Source organism: Buteo buteo, chromosome Z (assembly GCF_964188355.1).
Source record: "Buteo buteo chromosome Z, bButBut1.hap1.1, whole genome shotgun sequence".
In the NCBI taxonomy this organism is placed as follows: domain Eukaryota; kingdom Metazoa; phylum Chordata; class Aves; order Accipitriformes; family Accipitridae; genus Buteo; species Buteo buteo.
Window position 1 is genome coordinate 48,317,370 of NC_134204.1, and position 12,682 is coordinate 48,330,051.

General features: G+C 35.8%; 1 protein-coding gene across 1 annotated transcript in view; it reads right to left on the minus strand.

Annotated features, from left to right (window-relative positions):
- The window catches only part of CNTNAP4 (contactin associated protein family member 4), a 250,869-nt gene that overhangs the window by 62,284 nt on the left and 175,903 nt on the right, over positions 1-12,682 (minus strand). Inside the window, exons 9-10 of the mRNA XM_075019693.1 lie at positions 11,327-11,476; positions 5,741-5,912 (exon numbers count right to left, since the gene is read on the minus strand). Of these exons, the coding sequence (XP_074875794.1) occupies positions 5,741-5,912; positions 11,327-11,476 (322 nt within the window). The remainder of the gene's footprint in view (positions 1-5,740; positions 5,913-11,326; positions 11,477-12,682) is intronic.

Genomic DNA, 12,682 nt, shown 5'->3' on the forward strand with positions numbered 1-12,682 from the left:
TTTTGGTGTCTTTTTTCTGGATTTAAAATGGTTGACTGCAAAGAAAATTTGCCTGTAACTGCTTAATGGTTTAGACTGCATCACTATACCTAAGTGTAAAATTTTCCATGAGATGAAAAAAAGAAAATTTATCTTTTTCATAAACACAACTGAAAATATATTGAAATAGTGGCATGCTTTAACCAATTATTTACTAACTTTTCACCTTAGAAATTAGTTAACATTCTAATTGCAGTGAGTGTATGTGTGTATGCGTGCATATGTGATACAGCTCAGAAAATACAAAAAAGGCTTTATTGTTGACATTGACCACAGAAAAAAGAAAGCAGGCCCACTAATATTCACAGGATCTTAAAATACCTTTTAATTCATTCAAGAAATCTTAGGAGGGTATTAAATTAGGATTGTAGAAAGTCCAACAATTCACACATCTGCCTTATGAATAATTCAGGGCCTTTGTACATTCACTCCTCCTGACTCTCAGAGAATTCTATCCTCCTTTCATGTTTCTAAGCAAGGATAAGCAGAAGTTTTCAGAGAAGGAAAGAAAAAAAAAAGTAGCAGGTAAAGCATAGGTAAAATAAGTGAAGTGATATAGGTCACCTATTTTCAAGGAAATAGGTGATGTTTTTGCCAGTGAAAGGGCTGATCTTGTATTTATTATCTCACAGAATGTATTTCTAAGACAATTCTGTGGATGCTATATGTCTCAATGAGCTCAGGCTTGGAACATAAAAGTGAACTTTAGGCACTGGGCTTACAATTACTTTGATATTAAATACTTTGTTCAAAGGAATTGTATAAATGTGCATAGTAATAATTCTTGGGTTAAATGCTTATTTTTGCTTTCTACAGGTATGACAAGTTATCAGATATAATAAATATACATCTCCTCTAACATAACTGTCATTCAGGGCTTTCAGTGCATCCTCTGACAGCTGCTTTGCTTGCATGTATTTCAGTTATAGTTTTTCTTGTTCCTTTTTGATAAAGACATCATTATCCCAAAATTGTAAGTGATTTACATGGTCTTTACTTGTATTGACTCCCTGTCCATATGAATTAACCTTCCTAATATTTTTCAGAAGATGAAAAGCTTAGATGCAATTGATGACGCTTGAACGAACTTTAGAATTGAAAATAATTTAGAGTATAATTTAAATCTTTTGACATTCAATTTTACATCTTCCCTCTGTTTCAGAATGTATAATAAAAAGTAGTCACTAGCTACATCAAAGTGAAGTTATAATTACATTATATGCTGCGACCCTACCCAAAGCAAGACTTAGAACAGTGCTTTCTCTGAGGAAACTAATCTTCTAACAAAAATAGTTCTAATATTAGAAAAAGTATTTCTAATGCTTCATTGGTAAAAGGTAATATTTGGATTCATCACCATGTCTGCCTAAAGCAGAAAAAAACCAGCTGATTAAGCATTTACCACATATTACTTGATAACACACTTTTAAGTGTATGACATTGGAAAATGATACACAATTTAAAACCAAGGCAGCAGGCTAATAATAATCATAAGCTAATATTCAAAGGAGAACACTGATCCAGAACATGAATATACTTTTGATGAAGAAGGAAAAAATAAGAATTTCATATGCCAATTATCTACTAAATACTTTTTTTGTACACTATCTGCTTATCATGGTTCCAAAATATGGCTAAAAGATATCTTGAAAAGAATAACTAATTGCTGCAATTTTCATTACTTTTCTTTCTTCAGTCTTCAATTAAAAAAAAAAAAGAGAAAAATATTTGAAAACTATCCCTGTGCGAGTGCTTTTTTTTTTTTTAACATATAAACCCATTTATTCTGTTTTTTTGTACAACACACTGCTGCCAGGACAAGAGAGGCAATAACTCCTGGTAGGCAATCATATGTTTCTGTGTAGAGCTTGATGTAATTATGACAGATTCATCTGGTACTCTCTCCTCAGAGACTAGATGTGCTAACTTTGTAAGGCATTTAGAATGACACTGTGTCCTTTAAAGTTATTTTGTCAATGGTTTATGTATAATTAGTAGTTATTAAACCAATATATATTGATAAAGGAGATGAGAGAAAAGATAGTAAGGAGAAATCTATGAAGAGAATTATTTGCATGACCAAGAGGTAAGTGAGCAATGGAAAATATAAAGATATTACACAAAGAAAAGGCTAAATGAAGGAGCATGGGAAGAGCAATGATTGGAAAGAGTCATAATAATTTAAGCATAAGAGGAGGAATTGTTAAGTTTATGGAACTGAGAAAATAGAAAATAGGAAAATGGTAGGGATTTTTTTGTTTAAAAAGAACAGGTTAATAAATTATATTCCAATGAATAAATGCATGATTAACCAACCATCTGTCAATGAGGACTGTAAATCTGATAAAGAATACACTATGTATGTTAGATGTGTATACATATATATATACATGAGATAAAGAATGGACTCAATTATTTTCAGTTTATTTACTATTGCATATAAATTCAGATCACTATGCAAATAGGTAATTTTTATTTGTGTTCATGCACTTTAAATGTATAAAACTATTACATTTAGTGGTCCATTGTTTCTACTTCAAAAGCCATCAATAACTCCAGAATTTGGGTCACGCTTCACTATTTGGAATTGGAGATGCAAAGACTCCCATAAAGACTCCAAGACAAAGAGGTTTGTTTGCCCTCAGCTGTAGAGGGGATATCTACCATCGGAAGCACAGTGGCAAAAATGCTGATTACTTTAGCTTAGGGCAACCAAAGACATGTGGAAATCATTGTAGAAAGAAAATATTTTCTCTCAAACAAAATGGTGCAGAACATGATACAACCTACCTATTGGAAATTGGTTAATACATGTAAGCAATTTTAATGTTGGCAAAGAAGAATGTATCTTATCAACTGGGATTTATGGTGAGATGTAGAATGAGTTTGATAAAGAGAAACCTGAATTTTGTTCCAGATGATGAGCTGCAGATATCAAATGGAATGAGACTGTGTGAGGAAACTGGAAAGAAACAGTCCCTGGAGCAAGCTAGCACAAGACGAGAATGGTTTTTTAAAAACAGTTTGTTTTGAAATAAAAGATAATGAGTGTAATGAAATTGATGAAAATGGGTGGATTAAAATTCTATTTGATAAGTTAGGAGGACATATGGTAAGCATGCTGAGAGCTGAAAACCAAACCTGGTTTTGAAGTGCAAGAAAGGCGCAATTGTCAAGATATAAGACACAAATTAGCATTAGCAAATTTTAGAGAAAACCAAACCAACCAAACAAAAACCTTCCATAAAGACTTTTTTTTTCCATTGGTATTGTTGGTCATAGGAAACCACAGATAATTTTGATGAACTATGAGAGTAACATAAACTTAAAAAGAGTTAATACAGTGTCAGAAAGTAATAAAAACACTTCAAAAAAGACTGTGGCTGGGAAGCTTAAGTGGCTTGTACAAGTTCATACTGAAAAAAACCCAGATGGCAGTGGTATTGACATAAAATAAAGATGGTAACTATCTTCATATGCTATAAAAATTCAGCAAGATAAAAAATATGAGGAAGGGCTATATATAAACCTAACCTCTTTAATACAGTGCTTAAAACCAACAAAAAAGCAATCAAAGGGTAGGGTGCAATTCTGAATAAACTGAACTTGGACTGAATAAGAGACAAACATTATGATATTTGGAATACTGTAAATAATGCTGAATTTCTATATACTGAGATTCACAGAGTGACTTTATACATATTTATAAACATAAACTTCTTTTTAAAAAAACACACTTACATACTATGGCCATTCAAAAGCTGAAAGGAGCTGGAATCACTACATGTAAAAATGTACCATCTTCCTTTAAAAATTTGGGTAACACACCTCTGTGTTCATGGAGGAAGAGATGGTTCTTAAACCACTCTGAGATGAGCATTTTGAGAGATCCTCAGTTACACTGTACATTGAAAAATCATGGTAAATCAGAGACAGAAATTGGCATCAATTATATTATGAGGCAATTTGGTGATGTTTTCCACTGATAATCTTGCTTAGGTCTCCTTTAATATGTTTGACTAAAGAATATGCAGGTCACCACATTACATTCTTTTGACCTGATTCTGTTCCTGATTCTGTCTCTGTACTACAAGCAAAAAAAAAAAAGGAAGCAGTGTAGTGGAAGTGAAGTTCAAATCCAGACCTGAAAAACCAACAGTGATACAGTGCTTTAAAAGCTGGAAGGAAGTGTCATGAGGTCTATCAGAGAGGAGAAGAAGAAGATAGTGAAAGAAGTTTGAAAAGTGAGAAAATTAGTTGAAAGGAGTAGGGTGTGAGAAAGATAAAAAGAAACGTAAATGTATGCTGCATCCCAAATACAAATCCCTAACAAGGTATATGGTAAAGTTTTGATGGAGGCCAAACTCTGTTTTGTCATATGTCTGTCACACTTACTGCCTACTACAAAATCAGGATTAACTCAGTAAGGGATAAATTAGCACAAAGAATGAAATACGTGCAACTGTATATGTTCTTAAAAAACGATAGGTGTAGAAAGATTAGTAAGAATACACATTGCATTCTAATTGAAAGGATCACATTGTAGGCAGATTTTTTAGCCTCCTTTTGGAGGTTTCTCTCTGTAAGTTGTTATGACCAATTAGGTAAAGAACTAGTATTATTCTTGTCTTTGATCTACAAGATGTTGTGACTTTCTTAAAAATAATAACCTGGATAGATGTACACTGTGTTGTCTCTATGAATGGAAAGCAAGTTCCAGAAATATATCTGTGTAGCTGAACCTGAAATTGGCTATGATCTTGAAGCAGATATCTGCCTACACTGTTTTCCCCAAAGACAGCAATTTTTAAAAGTCTTATAATTCAAAGGCCAGAGTTTTTTAGACCAAAAGGCAAATTTTGAGGACTAGAAATTTAGGGGGTGGGGGAGGAGTCTTTAGAAGCACAGCTTTCTCCTGCCTGTTCTGTCATTTCAGCACAGCCTTTCAGCTTGGACCAAGGCCACAATTTCTGGATTAAAACAGACTTTGCATAGATGCCATGACTGCATTCTCCTGAGTATACAGCAGAAAACCTCTCCTTCCATTGTCCATCTGTGTGTCTGCTCCCTCTGTTCCCAACAGCCTCTGTCATTCTGCAACAACCCTTTTGGCTCGTCCTCTGCCTGCCTTCTCCATACTGAACTTCAGCAATGTCCTTCTGTTGAACATTTCTGTTTCAAGCAAGGTATTCAGTCCCTCCTCCCTGCAGAGGGAGCCACTTCAACCAGTCACTCCCATTTAGATAGATGCTAATACCATCTATTGCAAGTTATGAGATTAGTTCTGCCCATAACCTAAAAAAGATTGCTCACTCACTGTGATGAATACTATCTACTGTGTTTCTGGATGGGTAGAATATAGGAAGCAGCAATAACTTCTAAAGAACATAGCATTTCAAAGGGTGAATGGGACTATGTAACACAGGAGGATGTGGGTATCTATAGGTTTACTTGCAAAGAAAGTAAGATATTTAAAATTTGTTGGAAACATCAAATAATTTTAACCCGTTACTCTAATTTTATTCGCAGTTCATGGAAATCTAATTGCTGTGCTATGTATACTGCATTTATTCTAGATTTCTGAATTCTTACAAAAGAAGCAACATGCCATTTTGTAAGCATTCTGTTCTTTGTCATCAAGTCAGTATTGGAAACAAAACATTCAAATAAATAAATAAATGAGTAAATATTATTTTCTTACCTGTCTATAATGCCACATAAATCTATCTGAAGGTCACTGAAATTGCCAAAAACATTTTGCTGAACTGAGATCATATCCACTGCTTTGTTACCAATGGAAATGAGTCGCATGCATCCTTGAAAGCCACCAAATGAAGTATTACATTCAGAAATGTTTCCACTGCTAGGGCAGCCTGAAAGAAGCATAAAACCTGGAGCTGAAAAAAATATTTTATTGAAAAATTTATATATTCCAAAAGTAGACTGAAAGTTGATAAACTCCAGGTGTTGTAAACTTTGTGGGTAGAAGACTTTAGCCAGAAGTTCTTCTGATTAGGCATGGTGGTGCAACTGTAAAGAAATACTTCTGTGCATTCTTACTGTTTTTAAAGCATATGCAAAAGCATCATCAAAAATTTGGGTAAAGGATAACCCAAGCAGCAGTTCCAAAGCAATGAATGGAATCAAGATGTGAACAGATTGACTAACTGACCTTAGTCACAAAATGTTAAGTTACAATACAAGGTGCACATGATTTGGACAAGTTTTGAGTCACAACTGAAGTAAAATAAGACAAAACTTAGTTAGTAAGTACAGTGATTTTAATTTATCAAGCTGTCCAGAAATTCTGGAAAGTACTGAAGATGATTTCTTGATGCAGGTCATCAATGACTCAACTAGGAGAGATGCTCTGTTGGACCTGTTACTTGTAGACAAGGAAGAAATGGTTGAAAATATGAAGGGTAGTCTTGGTTACAGAAAACACGAGACTGTGGAGTTTATGATCCACAGAAGAGATCAAGAAAAAAAGCAGAATTACAACCCTGGACTTCAGAAGAGTCAATGTTGGTCTGCTCAGGACCTGTTTTGAGGATCCCATTGGAAATCACCTTGGAGAGCAAAAAGGTTGGATATTTTTTAACAAAAACCTCTTTGGAGCATAACAAAAGTCCATAGCGATATCAAAATAGTTAAGCAAGTCTGGCACAAAGCCTGCAAACATAAACATGGAGCTCCTAAGTGAATGCAAACACAAAAAGAAAGTACACAAAAGGTGGAAGTAGGGACGTCCAATTTGGAGGGGAATACAAAGACATTACCTGCGTGTCTTGGAATGCAGTTAGGAAATCCAGACTTCAGGTGGAGTTAAAACTATCAAGGAAGGTGAAGTGCTACAAAAAGGTTTCTATAGGTACAACAGTAGCAAAAGGAAGTCTAAGGACATTATAGGTGCACTACTCCATGGGGCACGGGACCTAGTGACTAAGGTCTTGGGAAGAACTGATTTGTGCTAGACCTTTTTTCTTCAGTTTTCACTGGTAAAACTAATCCTTAGGCTTCCCATGTCCTAGAAGGGAAGCAGTACCGACAGTAAAGGAAGAGAGTCCAAGGGGCATCTGAGGGTGCTGCAGGAGCTGGTCAATGTCATTGCAACAATTGCATTGTCATTGTGAAGCCATATCATTTTAATCCTCAAAAGGGCTTAGCAATTTGGTGAGCTTCTTGATGACTGGAGAAGGCAGATGTTACTTACGCTCATCTTCAAGAAAAGCAAGAAGGAAGGCACAGGAAACAAGACCAGTCAGTCTTACCGCAGTCCCTGGCAAGTTCACAGAGCAAATCCTCTTAGCAGCCATTTCTAAACATGTGAAGGACAAGAACGTAACTGGGTAACTTTAGCTTCAAGGCTAAATCGTGCCTGACAAATCTCTTTGTTTTCTTTGCTGAGGTCATGAGCACTGTGGACAAAGGGAGAGCAGTATGCACTGCATACCTTGACTTTAGCAAAAGCCCTAACAGTTTTCTATAGTCTCCCTATCACCAGATTGATGAGATATGGGTGGGATAAGTGGACAATTGATGATGCAAAGTTCAGCTGATGGTCAGTGAATAGAGGGTCCATCAGAGATCAGTACTCAGAGCTATGCTGTTTAATGACTTCATAAATGACCTGGATAACAGGACACAGCGCACTTTCAGCAAGCCTGTGACTGATACCAAATTGGGGGCAGGGATCAAATGTTGGAGGGCAGGGCTGCAACACAGAGGTACCTGGGCAGGCAGGAGAAATAAGCTGACAGATACCATGAAGTTCAGTAAGAACAAGTTTAAGTCTTTAATCTGAGATGGAACAAGTCCGTGCAACCATCCAAGCTGGAGGATAACTGTCTAGATCCATAGAGAAAGGCCTGGGTTCCTGATGGCCAACAGGTGGACCATGAGGCAGGAATGTACCCTTGTAGCACAGAAGACCAATGGCATTCTGGGCTATATTACCAAAAGCACAGCCAGCAGATCTGGGGAAGTGGTTCTTCCGTCTCTGTGGCACTTGTGAGACCACATCTGGAGTCCTGTAGTTCTGGACTCCCCAGTACAGGAAAGACATTGACATCCCGGAGTGAGTCCAGCGGAGGTCTCCAAGATGGCCAGGGACCTGAATGCTCAGGCTGTATGAAGAGAGGCTGAGAGAGCTGGGCCTGTTCAGTCTTAAAATGAGAAGATAAAGTTATCTGGTAAGATGATACAGAGAAGATGGAGCCAGACTTTTTCCAGCAGCGCACAGCGATGGGACAAGAGGCAAAGGACAAAAGTAAAAAATGGCAAATTCTGATCAGACTTTAGCAACAAGTATTTTTAGCATGAGGGTGGTCAATATGAGAGCAGTTTGCCCAGAGGATTTATGAGATTTCCATCCTTGGAGCTGTTCAATGTTTGAGCGGTTACAACCCTGTACATCCTGATCTAATCAGACTTGTTTAGAACAGAGAGTTGGGCTAGACAATGTCTGGATGTCCTACCCAACCTATGAATAACATTCTGGAAGTATCTAATATTGTGGTTTGTCTATTGTGTTACTGATCCTAAAATGCCTTGTTCACTGATTGCCAATTAATTAAACATTGTTAATAAATCAATAAATTGCTTTGAACCTGATTTGATTTAAACCATGTCCATTGAGCAGTTTTTTCCAGTGGCAGCTGAACACTGCATGACAAAATATGCCTAAATGTTTTTTTATTTGGCTTTATTCCAAAGGGTAATATTGCTTCTGGAATGATGCACAAGGGCCATTCTTTGATCTTAGTCAAACAATACTGCATTCTGGTTCACAACATTCAAAGACCTTCTTGTTTCATGATGTTAGGAAGCAGTGACTTTTAAGACACTTCTCTATTCCACAGAACTAATGGGTACTTTCTGAAGTCCTGTAAAGACAGTGCAGAGGTTTACCATACAGGAAGCAAAGTGACAGTGGAAACTAGTAAATCTATTCAAATGAGTGTACAACAACATAAATAATATAGATATGTTTTTAATAAGGATACAATAGAAAATGAACTAAAACTGAAATGAAACAGGTAAATAAATTCTTAGTGTCTTTTACTCTGGTGAGGAACCAAACTGTTCAAAACTGTTACTACCTTTGTAAAGGAAAATGTTTATTATCTACTTTGTATATTTCTTTAAGAACTACAAATCCGTGGACTTCCAAAAGTCCAAATAGGAGCACAGTAAATTTTCAGCACCACACAGTTACACAAATCAACTACAGGTCTAACCATATTCTTTACAGCATTCTACAATAAAATGGTAAAATAAATTCTGTCATTTCTGGTAAAAAAAACTGACACTCATTTGAGAATGAGATACTTCCAGTGGAGTTCATATGAAAAAAAAAAAAAAAAAAGCCGAAGAAGGCAGAAAAAGGTTATTTCTTTTACACTTAGCTATTCTATTCTACAAAACTGTTTCTCGGATTTTTTTCTTGGTGTTGTCTTCTAGTTCTGTCAGAGAAAAGGCAACATCATTAATATTAATGAAATTAGGATTCCTTATAATTGTGGGCTGGATATTAAAGATAGGAAGAAATCCTTTAATAATGAGATTCACCCTTTATGCTTATCGCAATATTAAATAAACTCTTTTTTGCCCATATAGTTGCAATGAGATATTATTTCAAGAAATGAGAGAGGTCGTATAACCTTGATGATAACATGACTAGAAATTGTGCTGACATAACTCTAAATTATTTTCATGTTTATTACACATTTTTCCCAGCTAGGCATACACATTTCTTGCATACTTTGTATTCATTAAAACAAGCAAACTAACCACCATGTCCCCAGGACACCTCTCCTGGAAGGCTGATATTCATGTTTTAACAACCAGCATATAGAAACACAGTAAATATTCATATGAACTTAGAAAGTAAGTCAAAATGCATTGTCTGCATTTTGACAGTGGTATATGACATAAAATTTTAATAAATTATTTTCTAAACTCAGAAACCTTCTACTACTTTTCCCCAAGTTTGTATGACATGCATGAGCTGCTGATTTCAGCTATAGAGCTGAAATCAGAGAAGCTAAGGGGTGGATATGCAGTTAGTAATTTCAATGTTCTTGGAATTAATTTGCTCCTTCCACCCCTTAAAAGATAAATAGAAACGTCCTTGTACAACTTAATTGAATATACAGTTATTTGCAACTGCTCATATCCCTCCTGATCTGTTCACCTGTGCCTTCAACCCTGCAATGGTGTGAATCACCTAATCAGAGATGTGGGAACCTGAAGCATAGAAGGGGGAAAAAAAAGTCTTCTGGTTACTCAAGGCCAATATTCTGCCCTTTTGATTATCAGTTAGGTCAAGGGGTATTTTTAGTAGAGAAGGCTAAATGCCAGATATGAAAAGTCATATGGATGCTCATATAGCAGTTCCTATACTTACAGTCTGCTTGTAAGCGTAACATCTGTTTACAACCTGTTGTTTCAAGGGAACTGATCTGTGGACAATGACTTGGTCCATACTCATTTAGGGGTTTTTATGCATTTTTCAATTTTCTCAGAAATCTGAGAACTATTAATAAATAGTTCAGTCATGAATTCCTAAGCTACTAAGAGATGAAGCATTAGGTTAGTGTTGAACAATGCTTTCAGATAGCTTAACATTGCTACTGTGTAGTCCATGTCCAGCCAATTTCCTGCTCAACTCTATCAGTAACCATGTATGTGATAAATGACAAAACCACTTGGTGACAGATAATTGTCAATATTCCTAGAGAAATGACGATATCTAAACATAAATTTAAGGCATAAGTTATATTCTCCAAATGTAGGAAATTTGTGTCACTCTGGTAAAAAAAATAAAAAAAAATAAGAGTGTGTATCATGTAAAGAGGATATTTGCACAATTAAGTAAGCATTCACTTAAGGTGAAAACTTGAAGTCCTCCGAGTGGAAGATTCTCACAAAAAAATTGATTTAGCAACACAACAAATGTGCACAAAAGAGACCTTTCTGTGTCTGTCTGATTGTCAGACAGGCTATATTCAATTATCAGAGCATGTTACCAGAAAAAGATGTTCTAAAAAGTGTCCAAGGATTTAGAGTGGAAGCTTATTCTACCCAACATTATAAAATTTTAAGGAAACAAAAACTCAAAGAGGTCATAGCAGCACCTGAAAACTAGATACTTTGAGAGATATCCAAGCTAGGCAAAGAAGACTTGAGGCAAGCCAAATAGTTCTCACCATTTGATTAGATATGTCAGGAAAAAATTATGTTTAACTGTGGGATATTGCCAGCATAAATAAACAACATATTTCACCTCCAAAGTAGAAAGCATCTCCTGAATAAATTTGCAGAGGTATGGAGGCATGAGCAGATGAGGTCACATCATTGTCCACTATTACACTGATACGATTCCTTTTGACAGAGAATGATACAGAATGCCACTGGCCATTATTTAATCCAGCACCTGAAAGGAAAAGAAAAAGTAAAATGGAGTATGGACATCCATTATTTGTTATACTACCTGAATATTATAGACTTGAAAGGAGGAGAGACGGGTAGTGCAATCATAGCCCACATAAAAATTCCAAACTATAATGAAAAGAAGACACAAATGTCTCTGTCCCTTCCCTTACTTCACATCTGATAAAGAAAAAATAAAAGTACTTCAGTGAATAAGTCTTACTGTTGTAATACTCCTAATTATTAGTAATACATCCATTTGAAGTAGTGACTATGAAAAGTATCCTCCCAATCTAAGGAGGTTACCATTAAGATATCATTGTGATGGCTGATACAGTATTTTACACATAATACACATTTTTGCTGCACTATTACAAAGGATTTCTTCATCTTTTAAAATTAAAGGTATCCATTTTATTGCAACCCAGTAAAACAGCAAAATCCTGTAGATGCTAAAAGCTTCAGCAACTGTTATGTCAATGTTCCAAGATTATTATTCTTTCAGTTGTCTCCTTTATTGGAAATGTATAGGAAAATTTTCTGAGCGTTTAGCCTCTAACACCAATTTACGTTACCTCTGGCTGTGTCGGTGTAAGGTGCCACAAAGCAATAAGCCTAACGCCCTGATTCTGGAAAGCACTTATATATATATATATATATATATATATATATGAAAATAAATTTTTTACAGGGCAGTAGGTAAGCACATTATTATCTTTAAGAAGTACTTTAAGTCAATCACATTCTTGAATGTTCTTCAAAACAGAGATACTTCTTTTGGTGAAGAACAAAGAATACAACCTTTGAATTATGTAAAGTCTTTTCTTGACTATGGAGTGCCTATGATTTGGGATCTGTGATTTCCCTCTTGAAATTTCTTGTATTTCTATACTAATCTCTAGAATGTGTTGTATATTTTTCCTGGTTTCAGCTGGGATAGAGTTAATTGTCTTCCTAGTGGGTGGTATAGTGCTATGTTTTTGAGTTAGGTATGAGAAGAATGTTGACAACACTGGTGTTTTTAGTTGTTGCTAAGTCGTGTTTATACTAAGTCAAGGATTTTTCAGCTTCTGATGCCCAGCCAGCAAGAAGGCTGGAGGGGCACAAGAAGTTGGGAGGGGACACAGCCAGGGCAGCTGACCCAAACTGCCCAAAGGGGTATTCCATACCATGGGACATCACATCTAATACATAAACTGGGGGAAGTGGA